The 19,515-nt window shown below is 40.6% G+C and overlaps 1 protein-coding gene across 1 annotated transcript in view; it reads right to left on the reverse strand.

The window, feature by feature from the left end:
• BICC1 (BicC family RNA binding protein 1) overlaps window positions 1-19,515 on the reverse strand; it is a 295,894-nt gene that overhangs the window by 108,947 nt on the left and 167,432 nt on the right. The window contains exon 3 of the mRNA XM_060286347.1: window positions 12,287-12,356. Coding sequence (XP_060142330.1) covers window positions 12,287-12,356 — 70 coding nt within the window. The remainder of the gene's footprint in view (window positions 1-12,286; window positions 12,357-19,515) is intronic.

Raw genomic sequence — 19,515 nt, forward strand, 5'->3', positions numbered from 1 at the left:
GTTGGCAAGACATATGTGCTTTAGGAGTAATTTCTGGCAACAAGATATAGAGAGAATGTAACTCCTCATTCCTAAAATCTCTCTGATATCTTTTGATAAAAACGTCTGTTAGGAGCTTCCCTGGTGGCACAGTGGTTAAGAGTCCACCTGCCGATGCAGGGGACATGGGTTCGTGCCCCGGTCCGGGAAGATCCCACATGCCGCGGAGCGGCTGGGCCCGTGAGCCATGGCTGCTGAGCCTGCACGTCCGGAGCCTGTGCTCCACAACGGGAGAGGCCACAGCACTGAGAGGCCCGCATACCGCCAAAAAAAAAAAAAAAAAAAAAAAGTCTGTTAGTACCAAGGTTTGTATGAAAATGTTATAATAAGCCACAAACTATGTTTTAGTGCCACAGAAAGACCATTTGAAGAAGTGAGGCTGCCACTATGATGTTGTTTTCCTTAGCTTATGAGAAATGCCACATGGTACTTCAGTCATGTTTGCAACTGCAAAAGTCTTCTTGAAAATAATCTAATTGCTACCAACAGGCCTGACAGACGTCACCGAGTTCTGTCCAGCAGTGCCGTGACTGACAGAGGAAAGCCAGGGAGATGCCACACATGGCTTGGGAAACCATCAAAATCTGATGCCCATCTCCAGGCCAAGTTAGGAGCATATGGCACCATCGTGGTGTTCAAATATGGTCATAAAACCTTAGCAACTGTCACAGTTATCACAACCATGCATTCCAGAAAGGAGGAATGGAAGACACAGACAGCAGGAACTGGGAGGGCGGCTGGTCCATCCATCCCCCAGCACCGGAGCTACAGGCACAACTTGAAACTTGGGCTGAAACACTCATGGAGAGTAAACACACAGTGCAAGTTGCACAAACTATATAATTCAAACTTGACTGCAAACTAGCTTTTAAAGTGCACAGGCTGGCCCTCTTACCGTGTTTTATCTCTCTTACTGAAATTCCATCGCTTCACCTATGTTGTTACGTATGTACGCCCTTTCTTCAGGAGTCACTAATATAGATCAACTATTCCGTTTCCAGTGCTGCAAAAAGAAACCAATTACACAAGGCAAAGCGCTGCATGAAATGGTCTAGTAAGAATCCAGTGCATGGATGGACCTAGAGACTGTCATATTGAGTGAAGGAAGTCAGACAGAGAAAGGCAAATATCATATGATATTGCTTATATGTGGAATCTAAAAAAATGGTACAAATGAACCTATTTACAGAACAGAAATCGAGTCACAGATGTAGAGAAGAAACTTATGGTTCCCAAGGGGGAAAGGAGGGGGTGGATAAATTGGGAGATTGGCAATGACATATACACACTATTATATATAAAACAGATACTAATAAGGACCTACTGTATGGCACAGGGAGCTCTACTCAATACTCTGTAATGACCTATATGGAAAAAGAAGCTAAAAAAGAGTGGATATATGTACACGTATAACTGATTCACTTTGTTGTACAGCAGACACTAACACAACATTGTAAATCAACTATACTCCAGTAAAAATTCTAAAAATAAAAATAAATTACAAAAATAAAAATAAAAAAGAATCCAGGGCTGTGCAGAGAGCTGTCTCCCAATACCACGCCTGCTCCTCTAAGCTCAGCGTTTCTCAGCCTTGCACTGCTGACATGTTGCATCAAATGATTCTTATTGTAGGTGGCTGTCCTGTGTGCTGCAGCATCATCCCTGGCTTCTAACCACCAGAGGCCAGTAGCACCACCTCTCAGATGTGATAACCAGAACTATCTCGGCAGTTCCACACTGTCCCCTGGGGCATAAAACCATCCCACCTTGAGAACCACTACTCCAGATAATTATTTTATGCAAATCCTAGTAAAACCATTAATGGGTTTTAAAAGAGGAGAAAAGGAAGGAAAAATACTGCAAAAAGCACAAAGTAATAAAAAATCTAGGTTGAAAAAAATTTTAAAGATGGACATCCAGCAAGCTTCTAAAATGTGGGTATAAGGAGTTAGGATTGCATTTCTTCCTAAAGAGATAGTTAAGAAACATATTCTCAACCTGGGTTTCCCTAAATGAACGTGCTGGTGAATCTTCATTCCTTTGGTGACCAAACTCATCATGAGCACCTAGGCTCATGCTTAGGGGGTGGAGGGAATTACCTTGAACTGTGAAATCAAGGTTTATGGCCTAACTCCATCATTTCAAATTCTGTGTATGACACTGAAGAAGTTATACCACCTCTCCAACAGTTACTCACGTGTATCATAGGGATAATAAGGTCATTCATATAAGGTTATAGTGAAGATTATGAGAGATAACACACCTAGAACAAGGCTTATTACAAGGTAGACAAATAAATATTTTTGCTCTTCCTCCTCATAGGGTTTAACAAGGAAAAAAGAACTGTAGTTAGAAGGGATCCTGGGATAGCAATTTCTTCACTAAAGGCAATGGACTTAAAACATCTGCACCCCAATGTTCACTGCAGCACTATTTACAATAGCCAGGACATGGAAGCAACCTAAATGTCCATCGAAGAAGGAATGGATAAAGAAGATGTGGTACATATATACAATGGAATATTAGCCATTAAAAAGGATGAAATAATGCTATTTGCAGCGACATGGGTGGACCTAGAGATTATCACAGAGTGAAGTCAGTCAGACACAGAAAGACAAATATCACGTGATAACACTTACATGTGGAATCAAAAACAAAGGGTACAAATGAACCTATTTACAAAACAGAAGTAGAGTCACAGATGCAGAAAACAAACTTAAATTAGGAGATTGGGACTGACACATACACACTACTATATATAAAATAGGTAACTAATAAGGACCTACTGTATAGCACAGGGAACTCTACTCAATACTCTGTAATGACCTATATGGGAATAGAATCTAGAAAAGAGTGGATATATGTTCATGTATAACTGATTCACTTTGCTGTACAGCAGGAACTAACACAACATTGTAAATCAACTCTACTCCAATAAAAATTAATTTAAAAATAATAATAAAAATAAAACATCTGTTCAGGATAAGAAGACAACTGAGGGAAAAGGAGCGCTCCTCAGGAGACAGAGGTCACAAAGAAAGATCATGACTTGGCTCTAGTCACCTTCCGGGGAATAAAAAGGTGTGATTTACCATTTAATCATCCTTCTCACTTTCTTTTTTTTATTTTACAAAACTTTTCACTGGTTCTCAAGAGAGTTCATGGTTTTAAACTTATACATTAAGGAGTTATTGCTCATATAACATTATCTTTGCATATAATACACTTTAAAATGCTGATTATAAAGTGTTGTGCCCAATATCTAGGACTACTTTTTTAATAAAGACTTTATTTTCTAGAATCGTCTCAGGTTCACAGCAAAACTGATGGAAAGCAGAGTTCCCATATGCCCCTCGCCACACGCAGGCGCTGCTTCCCCGAACGTCAACATCACATCGACATCAAAACCCATTTTGTGGGTTTTGATGAATGTATGTTTTGATGAATATATAATGACATGTATTTACCATTTTAGATCATACAGTTTAGCTGCCCTAAAAATCCTCTGTGTTCTGCTTATTCATCCTTCCCTCCTCGCAAGCCCCTAGCAAATACTAACCACTAATCTCTTTACTGTCTCCACAATTTTGCCTTTTCTAAAATGTCACATAGTTGGAATCATACAGTATGTCTTATTGGCTTCTTTCAGTTAGTACTACTCATTTTAATACTCATTTAATATTCATTTTAAAATTCCTCAAAGTCTTTTCAAGGCTTGAGAGCTCATCTCTTTTTAGTACTGAATAATATTCCACTGTCTGGCAGTACCACAGTTAATAATATTCCATTGTCTGGCAGTTCCACAGTTAATAATATTCCATTGTCTGGCAGTATCCATTCACCTACGGAAGGACATCTTGGTTGCTTCCAAGTTTGATTATCAATAAAGCTGCTATAAACATCTGTGTGTAGGTTTTTGCATGAATATAAGGTTTCAGCTCATTTGGGGAACTACCAGGGAGTACAAGTGCTGTACTGTATAGTAAGATTATGTTTAGTTTTATAAGAAACTGCCAGACCATCTTCCAAAGTGGCTGAACCATTTTGTATTTCTACCAGCATTATAATGAGAGTTCCTGTTGCTCCACATCCTCACCAGCATTTGGTGTTGTCAGTGTTTTGGACCGCAGCCATCCTAACAGATGTGTAGTGGTTTAATTTACAATTCCCTAATGACATATAATATTGAGCATCTTTTTTTTGATACTGAGCATCTTTTCATATGCTTATTTGCTATCTGTATATCTTCTTTGGTGAGGTGTATGTTCTGGTCTTTTGCCCGATTTTTAATTGGGTTGTTCATTTCCTAATTTGAGTTCTTTGTACATTTTGGGTAATAGCCGATATATCTTGTGCAAGTATTTTCTCCCAGTCTCTGGTTTGTCTTATTCTTTAAATGCTTTCACTTTTCCACTTACTTTCTAACCTCGCCATTCTACTCCAAATTTGTTTCCTTACGAAGTTAATGAAAAATATCTTTCTAAAAAACCATCAGGTATATTTGCTTATTTCAGGTTTGAGAGGACAGCTGAAAAGCTAAAACCATCTTCCTCTCTGGCCCTGGTACAGGAAAGAGAGAAAAGACTGGAAAGAGCAGCTAGCCTGTGGCAGTTATAAGATGAGCAAGTAAGCTAATCCTTGGGGCCTTCAGAAGGGAAGATAAGGGAACCAGCTAGAGATCAAGAAATGAACCCAAGGGACTTCCCTGGTGGCACAGTGGTTAAAAATCCACCTGCCAATGCAGGGGACATGGGTTCGAGCCCTGGTCCGGGAAGATCCCAAATGCCACAGAGCAACTAAGCCCATGCGCCACAACTAATGAGCCTGCATTCTAGAGCCCGTGAGCCACAACTCCTGAGCCCGCATGTCACAACTACTAAAGCCTGCGTGCCTAAAGCCCGTGTTCCGCAACAAGAGAAGCCGCCGCAATGAGAAGCCTGTGCTCCACAACGAAGAGTAGCCCCCGCTTGCCGCAACTAGAGAAAGCCCGCACACAGCAACGAAGACCCAATGCAGCCCAAAATTTAATTAATTAATTAATTAATTAAAAAGAAAGAAAGAAAGAAAGAAATGAACCCAAGCTCAGGTCCTGAGTCCTGATAATATGTCACAGAGCATGAGTCATCTCACCTGTGAAATGATGTGTGTGTATGTTGTATGTCAAGAGCACAGGTAATCAGAAAGGATCTCATATTTGGATGTTTGGTACTATCTACAAGTGAGGTTATTCACGTAGAAAGAGATATACTGACAAATTGTATATGTAAAATACATATTAATTTTTATAAGCCTTTTATTGTTTAAGTATACTGGAAGCTTCAAGAACTAGAAATACCCCAGGGCTCTATCCTCCTCTGAGACGTCCTAGTTAGATCATGCGCTCTCTAACCAGAGAGACTATTAGTACGCTGCATACAACGTTTTCAGCTCTTTGGCTGAATTCCTACTCGCGGCCCCTAATTAGCATTCACCGATTGATGGTGAGTCACGTCAATAATATGCAAAAATGTTAAGTACAAAATCTTTCTACCCAGGAGAAACACAAAGGTTCCTGGACAGGTCGTAGAAATTACTATCAAAGATGGAAGGCAAAAAGGCAAGCAAAAACCCCCCAAGCAATTTATAACATATTCTGAGCTTACTTTCCTTTCAAATCCATCTTCAAAGTTGTTTAGCTTAATGACAAAGCAGAAAGTCTCTTCCTAAGGAAATAGCACATGAAGGCATGAAACATCAAGTTAAAATTCAGAAGCAGGCATTTTTCTACATGAACACAGCTAGGAGCAGTTTCACGGAGGTGGGGGCGGGGGGGTTGTTGGCTCCACCACGTGGTTTTGGGGATCTTAGTTCCCCAACCAGGGACCGAACCCAGGCCGCAGCAGTGGAAGCACTGAGTCTTAACCACTGGACCACCAGGGAATTCCCCTCATATTTTTTATAACTGTCAGATCTAACTGCCCTGAAAACTGAAGTGTCATCTATACCTGTAAAGACATGCTAAACTTAGCCCATCTTCAAGCCTCTGGAATTCCCAAGGACTGAGGCATTATGAAACTGATTGTTATTACTGACTATAATCAGCTATTCTTGGAAACAGTTGACAAAGGGATGCTACATGAGAGAACACCCCGGAATTAAAAAAAGGCATCAAGAAAGGTATTTTCTCCACCAGGTTGTGGTTGAGAAAAGGCATTAGAGTACAGTAATTGGAATGTGGGGTTCTGACAACAGATAAGAGTTCAAGTCTGTAGTCTGCTACTTACTAACTGTAAAACCCTGAGCAAGTTATTTGACCTTCATGTGCCTTAGATTTTTCACCTGTAAAATGAGACTATCACCACAGGTTGCTCCGATCAGTAAATAAGATTATATATGTAAAATATTTAGCAGAGTGCTTGGCCCCAGCAGGTCTCAACAAATGGTAGTAGTCAATACTACTATTGATGTATCAATTACATAACTAAATCCTACTTAAAATAACCACAATCAAAACAGTTCCGGTCTGGAAGACAACCAGGAGGCTGCGTCTTGAGTCTCATGTACACACCCACTAAGAATAGTACCAGAGTTTTACTCATTCAAGGGTCCCGTGAGTGACAACCATCAGATCATTTTCCTTAAGTTTCTTTCCAAAATTATTAGTCAATAATTTTCTCAATAGTGAAGGCCACTCCTCTGTGAAGGCTGTGATTCTAAATCTTTTCCCTACACAATACACCTTAGTGATATACATTCCCACCTCTACTCATAGTTCCACTAGACCCACGACTGAGTTGAGTCGAGGGACCCATCGCCAACCATAAAATGGTTACAGTGCTAGAAACACAGTAATGAACAAAATGCATGTACTCTTTACCCTTTGAGAAACTAACTGCCTAGAACAGTGTTCTTTGACCTTTCTTTATCACCCATTTTACATCATGACCTAGTAATATATGTGTGTATTTGTTTGTATATACAAACAGTGACATACATGACTAAAGGTTTCATGAAACAATACTCTTACACTCTGATGTTTTCTAATCTAGAAGTGGTTTTTTTACATGCTGGTTGTGACCCCTAAATTAATTTCTGATACACTAATAGGTCACAACCCACCACTGGAAATACTGTGGTCCATGTGCTATGCCAGGTCTCCTTTCTGCCCTCTGCCCTTTGAGCAATAAATACCACGTTAAAATCCTTATCTAGTCCAATGTGAACACACAACAAAAGTTTAAGTACACTCAGCAAAACATTTTCCTCTGGAAAAAATAAAGTGAAAAGTCTACAATTTTTCTCATGCTAAGATTTTGTATTAGATATTGCTTGTTCTGATGGAAGACAACCAAAAATAATAAAACTTCATGGAATTCTGATGATCCTCTTGTTTATTCTAGGAGGAAGAGAATGGCCAAACTTGGTGCCAAATGGCCTCCAAAACAGGACACATCAAAGCAACCCAGTCAACACCTTTCATTCCCTCTGTCTTGGGGCATCGAAAGTGTCGTAAGAGAAACACTTGCAGACAACAGTTTCTATCGCTAAACTCTGCAGGAAAACTCTTCCCAGAACAAAAGACAATAAAGCTTCATTAACGCTGACCTTAGTTATTTGGAATTTGGCATAAAACTTTAAACAATTTTTAGCCACATTTTACCTTTAGCCAGTCTAAGAAGAAAGAGACTGATGAGCAAATTAAGAGCAAGAAGAAGACTGTAAGAAAAATGTTTACCTTATTTGAGAGAATAAACTCCATCTAACATCACGGAGCATCAGCACAATAATACCACTGCGATAAATTCTCATTACCAAATCACTTTTATCTACTTGTTAAGGCAGCTTTGGCAGGACTTGCATTTGACGAAACACTCAAACTTGTTCAAAATATTATTTGTACTTCAGTAAAGCTGCATTTACTTTAAAATAGGCTGTGATTCAGAAAAACTTTCAAAATTTTAATGAGTGCCTGAAGTTATTCTGTTAGTAAGCTCTTACAGTATTATACACCTTAATTTTTTTCTTTTTTTTTTTTTTGGCCACACCATGCAGCTTGTTGATCTCAGTTTCCCAAACAGGGTCTGAACCTGGGCCGCAGCAGTGAAAGCCTGGAATCCTAACCACTAGACCACCAGGAAACTCCCAGCACCTTCTTTTTATTCTTTCTTTCTTTTTTTTTTTTTTTTTAGTATTTACTTATTTATTTAGCTGCGCCGGGTCTTAGTTGCAGCATGCGGGACCTAGTTCCCTGATCAGGGATCGAACCCAAACCCCCTGCATTGGAAGCACAGAGTTTTAACCACTGGGCCACCAGGGAAGTCCCCACCTTAATTCATGAATACTGCTCTCACAGGCACAAACCTCAGGTCTTTCTATGGAAAGCAGAATGTTCTAGTATTCTGACTCCAACAGTTGGAAAGTTTTATTTTCTTCCACTCAAAATAAATTTATGTTATACAGAAGAAATACTAAGTATTGCTTTATTTTTCTTCATCATGACCCCCATTAAGACAATCCTAGACGTCCCTATTTAAGTGCCATTATACTGAATCTTAAATTCTTAGTTCTTTTTGACTCTAATAAGGATTCGATCTGCCAATAATTTCAAATACTAGGGAATTTTTTTTAAAATTCTATAGTCCCTGAGTTTATACCATAAAATGTGCGCTTCCCCAAAATGCCCTGCTTACTAACTGACAATGTTCCTAGTACATTTTTTCCAGTGTATTCTCTATGGTTAAAGGGGAATGGAAGAAAGGGAAAGGGAAGGTGAGAGGGGAGAAGGAAGGGGGAGAAGGGTGGCATGGAAGAGGGGTAGAGGGAGGGGACAAACACCAGATGGTCTTTTACCCAAAATTACATTTCACACAGGCGCTGAACAATGAGGTTATCATCGTTCTAAACTTATTCACATTAACTCATTGCAAAGATGACAGAAACTTAAGATTAGTGAATCCATACAGGTGCAGTTCTTTAGAAACCAAGATGGACATTATCCAAGAGAAGTGACTGACTGCTGAAGGATTCTGGCTGGGTTTTTTTCCCCCCCAAAGATGAAACGTTTATTTTATTTATTTATTTATTTTGCGGTACGCGGGCCTCTCACTGCTGTGGCCTCTCCTGTTGCGGAGCACAGGCTCCGGACGCGCAGGCTCAGTGGCCATGGCTCACGGGCCCAGCCGCTCCGCGGCATGTGGGATCTTCCCGGACCGGGGCACGAACCCGTGTCCCCTGCATCGGCAGGCGGACTCTCAACCACTGCGCCACCAGGGAAGCCCGAAACGTCTATTTTAACTGGCCACCAGAATATAACCTGATCACGGGGGCAGATAGGGGAAGACAGCAGAGGAACACTCCAGGAGTAGTTTACCTCCAAACAGTTCTGCCTCTTTTTCAATCGCAGTCATCATCCAGCCATTGTTTTCTGAACGCATGGTCTCCTTAGTGACTAAATCATATTTCCATGTCGGATGGTGAGATTTTGTTTCCCAAACTCAACCTTAACAGCCACCAAGGGAACTTGTTAAATATATGGATTCCCAGTCCCACCCCAGTCTTACTGAGCCAGAATCTCTAGAGAAGAATCTTAAGTTTCTAAATGATGTCAAATTCGGGCTGTTGGCTTTTTGCCTTTCTGTCAGACAGGATCCTACCAGCATATCAACCAAAGGAGCCATACAGCTGCTCTGATAAAGGACTGATGACTTAAAAATTACAGTTTGGACAGGACTACTAGAAGTTTATTTGAAAAACACAGGACTAATTCCAGTAAGGTAAAGAAGGGGACAGACTATGGTAACAGTAGCCATGAAAAATGTTTGTCTAGGCTCAAATATTCGGCCAATAAGCATCATAAATCTAGGAGGTGAAATACAACACAAACAGATGGCTGCATTGCCTCTCTGGCACACTAGGGATCATCTGTATATTCTAAACCTTCACATCACCATGGGATTTAGAATTCAATAATCATCAAAACATGGCATGAGTCCCTAGATACTTTTATATTCTTTGGTCTCTTGAATAATAATAGTTTGGAATGAAGAAGTCTTAAAAGAAAGACCACTAACTCTTTCCTCTACAACACTGAGAGATAAGAAAGGATCAGATGAAAGAGCAAATAATTACCTTCTAAAATTCCCCCTGCCATTTTCATTTTACTTTTACTCAATACGAATTGTAGTCAAACAAACTTCATCTCTGAATTAGACCATTTAGAAAATAATACAGGAATACACATATCAGGGACGTTAGTCAAGATCTGATTATTCAGCAGCTGTGTCTTCAAGTAACAAGGGCAACTCCAGTCAATTCTCAACAGCAATTTCCTCTGAGGAAACCTTTTCATTTTTTTCTTTCTTCCTTGAGCTCCACCTCTCTCTTCTGGCACATTCTGCTCATCATACAGTACTGTGTACATTTATAGCACTTCATAAATAATAAAAAATAAAATGATGTCTGTAGACCTAGGCCTGGAGGGATCAATTCTTAGGCACAATTCCAAAGGTTAACTTTTAACCATGTGGAAATTATGCTAAATGCCCTCAAATGTAGTGCTGAGATATTCTTATTTTCAAAGCAAAGTATATAATCATAATGTGGAATATAGTTGGCGATTCTGAATGGGTTTAATGTGTCAGTGACTGGAAACTAAAACACTATCTTAATCTATCCATCTCCGTATTATCTAACATCTCTAAAGTTGTAACCACATTTTAAACTAAAAAAATGAATCAATTCTCAGTTTCTCCTGATAGTGGGGGGAAAACCGTAGCGTGGATAATGCAAGAGAGTAAGCCATCCAAAATTATCTGGGATTGTTTTAATATTCATATTTCCTAGGGGGTTTTCTTTAGAGACCGATCAAATTACATTTTTATTAAGCTAGTAATGAAGCTCATGTCATTCTTTAAGTAAAAATACCTGACAACAGGGAAAGGCTCCAGTTCATGTTCAAGTTCCAATTTACCCAAGTGGCCAGCCAGGGAGTTTTGTACGGCAGCAAACAACCAAATAGGTAGATAGCCCACTAACAGCAGTTTCTCCTTCTGCATAATGAGTATAAAACATCTCAACACACTGAAGAGTAATTGAGAATATATCCTATAGCACTTAGCAAATGCAAGGTTTCTACAAAGTTGTGGAATTCCACTTGGAAATTCACCGTTTAGCACATAAGCTTCCCTTTCCCTCGCCACTACGGTCACAAATAAGAAAGTAACAAGATCAGTGTTTCAGTAGGAATTCCAGTCCACTGTCGTCCAGTTAACCACACTCATAACAAGAACTTCAAAATAATTTACATTCCATGTGATGAGTAGCTCTAATAAAATGAGATTAAAAGAAGACAATCTGGATGAAAAGAAACAAGAAAATTGACCAATTTTGTGGTGTTTAGTATCATTTAGCAATAAAAGTCATAGGGAGAAGGGGCAGCAAACACAAAACTCAAGAGCAACAACAAAAAAGCTAGACCACAAGAGATAACGCTCAGCTCACACAATCATCGCGTTTTTAATTGCTTGGTGATAGTTTTCCATTATCTCCTAGTGACTACATGCATTTTTAATGAAGTATACACAACAAAGTTTCTTGACACTGAGGTTATCCTTGAAAAAGAAAAGCTATCCATAAAAGTATATACTGGCAGATCATTAGAAAATACTATGTAATTTTGGAAGAAATAAGGGTCCTATATTTCCCTTTCTGACCATCCACACATTAGTGAGTGTCCTCTAGGTTAAAGCAGAGGAAAGGCCAGGCAAGGGAAATGCTCAGCCTAAAAGAGTAATCAAGTGTGTTCTTCACTGCGTAACAGACGGAGAGGAGAAGAAGCAGTCAAAAAAGGAAATCCAAGTTCCTAGCATATTGGAGGGGAAAACAATCAACTGTTAAATCTGGTACATAAACAAGAAGCCTAAAGTGTACGCAGTGGGAGTTTATGTGTTGAAAACACATTATTATATGTGGAGACAGTGACCATGACTCATGGGCACCGAATGAACAGTCATCCTTGACATCGTTAAGTTGCCACAATATCATCTATACTAACATTTCTATTACAACAGAATACTTAAAAATATTATTCTGTTGTTGGATAAAAGGTTGTACATTATTTTTCATTATGATAATCCTCCCCAAATATTGCTATTTAACAAATACTTGGGGACAAATATGATAGGGATAAAGGTTGACTTTTCTCCCCAGGAAACCCGCAGGAATTCCGCAGCCTCCGTTACCAAAAATTTCTGCATCTCTCAGGATTTACCTTTCTTGGATTTGGCGCCAATCTTCAGTTTTGATGGCCAAGCAATCTGCGTATTTGTTTCCTCCATGATCTGTAGCAAAAAATTAAGAGAAAATTATTGATTCAATTAAGAACCTGTACTTACAGATTTTTTTCCCGGAAAAAATTATTTTCAAGTCCTTAGGCTCATGTTGATGCAACAAAATGATCTCCTTTTAAAACAATGCAAAAAAAAAAAAAACCCTTGGGGGAAGGAAAGAGATGCATTTTTATAAGCCTTTAATCTATTAGAAATATTCACATATATTTTGTTACTCCCAGCGTTCCTCTCTGTGATGCTCCAGAATTCTAACGTAGAGACGAGACCAAAAAGTACATGAACAATTAACCCAACTTGTTGCCAAACCATCCAAGATGCTTGTGCTGAATAAAGCAATCACCAACAGATTGCAACACACCAAACATGATCCTTGTCATACAGAACGATGTGGGTTAGGCCTTCCTAAATGAAGCTTTTTTTTTTTTTTTCTGGGGGAAAAAAAAATTAGCTTGCTTTGGACACATTTGTGTTTCATTAAAACTGATGAAAAGCCTCTAAACGGGACATCACGTCATAAGGCTGCATTTCCCATCATCTTTCGCCTCTCTAAAATGGCATTTTTGCCACAGGTCTTTCGCAGTTACACGCACCTAATGCTGGCCAGAAGGACTTGAGACCCAAACGTGCTGAAGCCCAAGAACAAGTGATTCAGGCGTCTGCAGAGCAAAGGAAGTCGACAGTAAATGTGAGAAAAATGAGTAACCGAGAAAGGCTAACCCTTCATTCTTCTCCACTGTTATCACTTAAATTAGCCTAGTTTAATGTCTACTTTCATACCATGCATATAAAATTCACCCAACAACTGAATAAAAGCAAAGAACTGAACAAATCAGTACGCAAATGACAGCAACTACCACTTATGGATTTAGAGGTAACTAAACAAATTAATGGTGAAGGCAATGAAACGCATGAACAGCGCAATTAATAAAAAGTACCTCCGTGTTGGTTACGTTCTGGGCACAAGGCTAAATGGTTAACATGTTAACATGCATCATACTTCACTTAATCCCCTTTATCAGAGCAGCAAAGGGCTTGCAGCAGATGTTTCGGCCTGTCAGCCCACAGATGCATTCTTATGCAATCCGCCATAAGTTTTTTTTTAATGTAAGCCAACATTTTTAAATCTGGGAATTTCACAGACATTTCTGTTTCTCTGGAAAACGTGGCAGATTTAGCACCTGGAGCCCACATTCCCACATGGCAACACTTGGCTGGCACTGAGGACCAGATGCCCCCTTTAGTCAGGGTCAAGAGATCCTGGGCTGCCCTCCAACCCCCACTGGGTCTCCCACAATGAGATCAGGAGCCACTTACCATTCTCATCACTGTGTCTGTATTACTCACTGGCCATTTATCACGGTGCCTGCACTGCTGTTTTTCTTAACAGAAATAGCTCCCTACACCCATATCTCTATTAAAAATTGAAAAACAAAAGTGAGGTCTTTACAAAGTCGAGGGACTGGCCTGGCCCTGGAGGTTGTTTGCCCCAACTCTCCGGATCTGGCCCCTGCCCCTTCTCCTCCCATCTATGCTGTCCTTGCTCACGTGTTTCATCGTCTTCTCCATGAAATTGCTTAGTTAACTGTAAATCTGTATCTTTAGTTTTTATTGGAGTATAGTTGATTAACAACGTTAATTTCTACTGCACAGCAAAGTGAATCAGGTATAAATATATCCACTCATTTTTGGATTCTTTTCCCATGTAGCTCATTACAAAATACTGAATAGAGCTCCCCATGCTATACAGCAGGTCCTTATGAGCTATCTATAGAGAAAGACAAATACCACATGAAGTCGCTTCTATGTGGAATCTTAAAAAAAGGTACAAATGAACTTATTTACGAAACACAAATAGAGTCGCAGATGTAGAAAACAAACTTACGGGTACCAGGGGGAAAGGGGAGAGGAGGGATAAATTGGGAGACTGGGGCTGACACATAAATCCGTATTTTAAAATAAAATAAATTATTATCACCCCCCTCAACTTCCTCGACTGAGGCCATACAGCCTCCCCAGGAAGGCGCCCAGCGGACCCCCTTCAGGGCCCCAGCTGCCCCCTTCCCCGGCTCCCCCTCCCGCTCGGGCACCCTCCCAAGCAGCTCACTGTGTTCGTTTCCTTCCTAACCCTTACCACAGTCTGAAATTCTCCTGTTTTCTGTGTTTACTTGTTTATAGTTTGTCTCTGCAAAATAAAAGCGCTCTACCCTGCACACAGCAAGCGCAGATCTATTTGGGCAAATGAATCTACATAACACCCTTAGGAAGTGGATTTCTTTATTCCTCTGCTGCTGGGAAGCGGCAGAGTGGGGATAAAAACCCCAGACTGCTGACAAAAACCGTCCTTTTAACCACCATACTGTACTGAATATAGGGCCTCCATCTTTAAAGAATGTGTATATACACATTTGAAAACATGCTTTAGGATTTGTGCAGACTGACTGGTTTTAAGTACCTACAAATATTTGTCAAAAGCCTCCCTAGGTGCCCCAAGTGCCAGGACCCATAGCAATGAATAAGAAACGATTCCTGGTGTTCGCGAGCTTACAGTCAAGTCAGGGACACAGCCAGACAAAAAAGGCAACTACCTGACAATGGGGTGGGTGCTGGCACAGGGCCAGCTCACAGAGGTGACTCTGGCTCCTATCATGAAAGGTCGGGGTTGGGGGAAGGTTAGTAAAGGGCTCCCCAAAATATAACCTGCAAAGTCACTCAAGTCCTGAAAGCCAAGTTAAAGTAAATTTATGAATGAGTTCATCAGTCACTCAACGAGGGCAGGAAGGCCCATTTAGGAGGGCTTTATCATTGGTCACATTTTATCACCTGTTAGCTCCAGCTACTGTACACATATCCTCATAGTGACTAAAATTAGACTGCACGTTTTCCTCTAAGGTGACTAAGGCACCTTAAGAGATAAAATGGAAAATTAAGATCTTACTATTTATAATGCTATTGGTGGGGAGGCAGAAAGAAAATAATCTATACACTTTTTGTGAATGAAATAATTTGGCCATTTAATCCAGTAAATTACATCAGGTTCCATAACTATAAGACTTAATAAAGAAGCTTCCTTGTCAAACACAGTTGGAAGACATAACTTCCTGAAATCTTAATCATCTGGAGAGCTTCCCAGAAACCACCCTGAATATGATCATCTCTTTTTATTAAACAGCAATAGAAGGACTTCCCTGGTGGCACAGTGGTTAAGAATCCACCTGCCAATGCAGGGGACACAGGTTCGATCCGTGGTCCGGGAAGATCCCACATGCCGCGAAGTAACAAAGCCTGTGTGCCACAACTACTGAGCCTGTGCTCTAGAGTTCGCGAGCCACAACTACTGAGCCCACGTGCCACAACTACTGAAGCCCACGTGCCACAACTACTGAGCTCGCGTGCCACAACTATTGAAGCCCGCGTGCCTAGAGCCCGTGCTCCGCAACAAGAGAAGCCACCGCGATAAGAAGCCTTTGCATGGCAAGGAAGAGTAGCCCGTGCTCACCACAACTAGAGAAAGCCCGCGCACAGCAATGAGGACCCAACGCAGCCATAAATAAACACCAACAGATGCTCCATAACAGAAAATCATTTGCCACAGAAAATATCCTATTAGCAGGTAACAGCCATCAAGTTGAAATGCCTTCTTTACACACACTCCCTCTAGACCTCACACCAGTCCAGTGTCTCTATTGTGTAGTGAAGTGATGGGGCCCCCAAAAATTACATTCAACCTACCCACATCCACACTGTCTTTGAGAGGAAGAGACAATATCCTAAGCTTAGTATCCTTAATTCTAAAACCAGAGTTCTATCTTCTATACCACATGATCTCCAAAGTCCAATGACCTGCAATAAATGTCACATTTTTTAGAGAAAAAAAATTATTAGTTCTTGGAATTTGGCACCTGAAGCTGACCTTTCCCATATGACTAGGGGGAAAAAAAAGGCAATTCCATTGACTGTGGCCAGCCAAGGCCAACCTCACAGTTCATTCACCAGGCTGCAGTCCCCACACGGAGCTCTGAATGGATGCCTTCTCCGGCATCCCTTTATACGCTCATCACTGTGTTGAATCTAGTCATGAAAGGCAGGTGGCTCGAGGATCAAGGACCAGCTCTGCCGCTTGCTAGCTATCATGTTGGGCAAATTACTTTCAGCAGCCTCACTTTTCTCCTCTGTACAATTAATGACTCACAGAGTTTTCGTGCTTCGCTAAGAAAATATGTGGAAAACCCAAAGCACAGAGCGTGGCACGTATCGATTGCTCGGTAATACCGTTGTTGTGTTCATTCCACATTGATGACCTCTGGCCAGGCACTGTCCTAGACACTAGGGATACAAGAGCAAACAAGACCGGGCTGCCCTCCAGGAGCTCGTGGTCTAGCGAGGAGAATACTAGTTAACCCACCATTAGGTACTGGGTGCCAAGCTGCAGAATGGGGAACAGCAACAAGAGCGTACTGAAGGGATCCTAACCCAGCAGTGTACTGTCAGGAAAAGTTATCTCAAGGAAATGCCTATTAACACTGTGACCTAAAGGAGAAGGAAAAGTTGGCTAGTTGGGGAAAGAGGGGAGAAAGTGACCAAGGCAGAAAAGGAGTGTGTGTGTAGAGAGTTCTAAAAGGAAGGAGAGCAGGTACCCTGGAGGGCTGAGGGGTATTCAGTGCAGCAGAGGCGCTTCGAAGCCCCCTCACACCGCCGAGCCAGGGACCTTGTCGTGTGTTTTCTCCAGCTGCCCACGGCTCCGCACACGGGCATGCACAGTAGAGACTTGAAGACACGACACAAAGTCAGCCAGGACCTGTGCTCCGCTATCACCTGCTACAGGTAAACTCTGAGAACCAGCGGGGTAACTACCCACAGGCAGTCAGACTCCCCATAGGAAGTTATCAATGAAGCTTTTTAAACCAGCCCCTCTGGTGACTCCAAGTCAGTTCCCACAGCTCAGACATTGCACACTGGTCATTGGTTTTCACCTCAGCCAATTACGGGAGCAGCACTAGCAGCAGAGCAGAGTAGCAGTAGGGCGCATGCTCAGGAGGAGGCAGCGGAAGCGCAGTTCTCCCCTGGGGGTGTGGGTGGAGACTGCTCCAGGAATCCCAGGACTGAAGCCGAGTTACTGCAACAGGGGGCTGACACGCAAGTCCCCTGGTAGAAGCAGGATACAGGTGGGGGTCGGGGAGTTCAAAAGTCAGAAATCTCGGCACGCAGCAAGTCCGAGGCTCTGTCTCTACCATGTTATGCTTAAAAAGATGTCCTAAATGGTCATCAAGTACTGTAGATAGGGAAACTGGAAAAGGTGAGGTCAGGAAGCTTGTGGCTGAAATTAGAGAAGCCACAAAACCTCTCGGAAAAAAATGACTATCTTACATCTCAAAAAAAAAGAAAAAAAAAATCCTAAAGTGAGTTCCATCGAGTTTTTTTTTTTTACTCTTATCATGGCCCCTGTTTCCACCTTCACAAAACCAAAGCTTAAACAACAAACTACTAATTTTGAATCATGCTCTATAAACATCAAATCACACCTTAAATATTTTAAATACTTGTTTTAACTCATAATTCTGGATGTTGTAACCTTAATAAAGCAGCTAATGAATGGAGGTCAGAGATAAAGCTAGGATTTCTCCTAGCGGCAAAAAAAAAAAAAAAAAAAAGAGCTAGAAAGCTTACAGGTGAATTCTACATGTTGTTAAAAAGATGTCCCAGGGCTACCAGACGACCCTGACCTAAAGGCTTTCTTTCCTTTTCACAGAGGCCATGTCCTTGAGTTGAACAAAAGCTTAGGTGGGGACACAAGTCATGTCAAAGTCGCTGTGGGCTGTGGATGTAACAAGTTCTTAGTGCATCTAAAGGGTCAGCACGTTGGGAAAGGAGATGAACAGAAGCGACTATCACAGGAGCTGCGGGCAATCTCTCACTGTCTTCAGAAAATCCAGACAGGTTTAAGAGAGAAGTGAGAATTAAAGTGACATTTTTTTAAAAAGCATGGAAACAGGAACACTGGAGCAGTTCATTCTGTAGATCTTATAATGTATGAAAAAACACTGACACCTTTTCAAAAGGATAATATACACTTCCCACAATCCAATTAATTCCTGCAAAACTTCACAATGAAATCAATTCCCAGAAACCCATGATATGCCCTAATTTTTAAGCAAATCAGGATGATGTCCAAAAACTTCAGTTTGCATTCAAGGAACAATTCAATTAAGTGGCTAACACTGACCAACCCCTCTCCAAAAAATAAGTTGTTGATGTCCCCCAGTTGTGTGACATTTGAATTGAAATTTGGGAAACATGCTTAAAATGAACTAGTGCTTCCTTGTGAAACAAAATCTATAAATACCCTGATGTCAGTTAAGCTAGGAATGCCTAGGTATACAAAGCCACAAAACCTCTGAGAAGGAAATGACTATCCTCGGTCTTAGGAAAAAAGAAACCTAAAGTGAGTCCCAGCTAGTGTTTTTTTCCTAAATTGTATTATTGTTCTGGCATCCACCTTCACAAAAATCAAAGCCTGAAGAACAAATATCTGATGTTGAGTCATTTTCAATAAACATTAAATGATACCTTGAATATTTTAAAGACTTGTTCTAACTCATAATTCTGGATGCTGTATGTTTATAGCACCTCAAATAGGTCAGTGTCAACTTCTGGACAGCTTCACTCCCAAAAGAATCTCTTCTCAGTCCTACCAATTTCTGCTAGGCTTCTTTAGCTGCTCTCATAATAGGCAGCAATTCTACAGGTCATAAGGAGAGAGGAGATTTTGGAGGAGTCCATCTAAAAATATAATTATTGGAAAAATAACTTTTAAATTTCTGTTGTTAGGCTTACTGTACTCATTACTTACAGGGGACTAATTATTAAAATGTAACCTAATTCTTATGCTAATCTCAGATATAATGAATTGCAAATACTTATATTAACAAGAGTATGTGACCTAAGAATACCAATTTTGAAATATATGAAGCAATTAAAATTAAGATTGTGGATATTAGGCAGAATACCTATTTTTATAGTTTATCTTTAAAGGGTACTTCGTCATGAAAAATCTGATCAAGATAGAAGCTGATAATAGCTTTGGAAACTAAAGAGCCATCTTAACATTCTAATTCATATTTGCTTTTCATAAACAGGGAGTAGTTTCCTTGAT

The sequence above is a fragment of the Globicephala melas genome, chromosome 16 (assembly GCF_963455315.2).
Source record: "Globicephala melas chromosome 16, mGloMel1.2, whole genome shotgun sequence".
Classification (NCBI taxonomy): Eukaryota; Metazoa; Chordata; class Mammalia; order Artiodactyla; family Delphinidae; genus Globicephala; species Globicephala melas.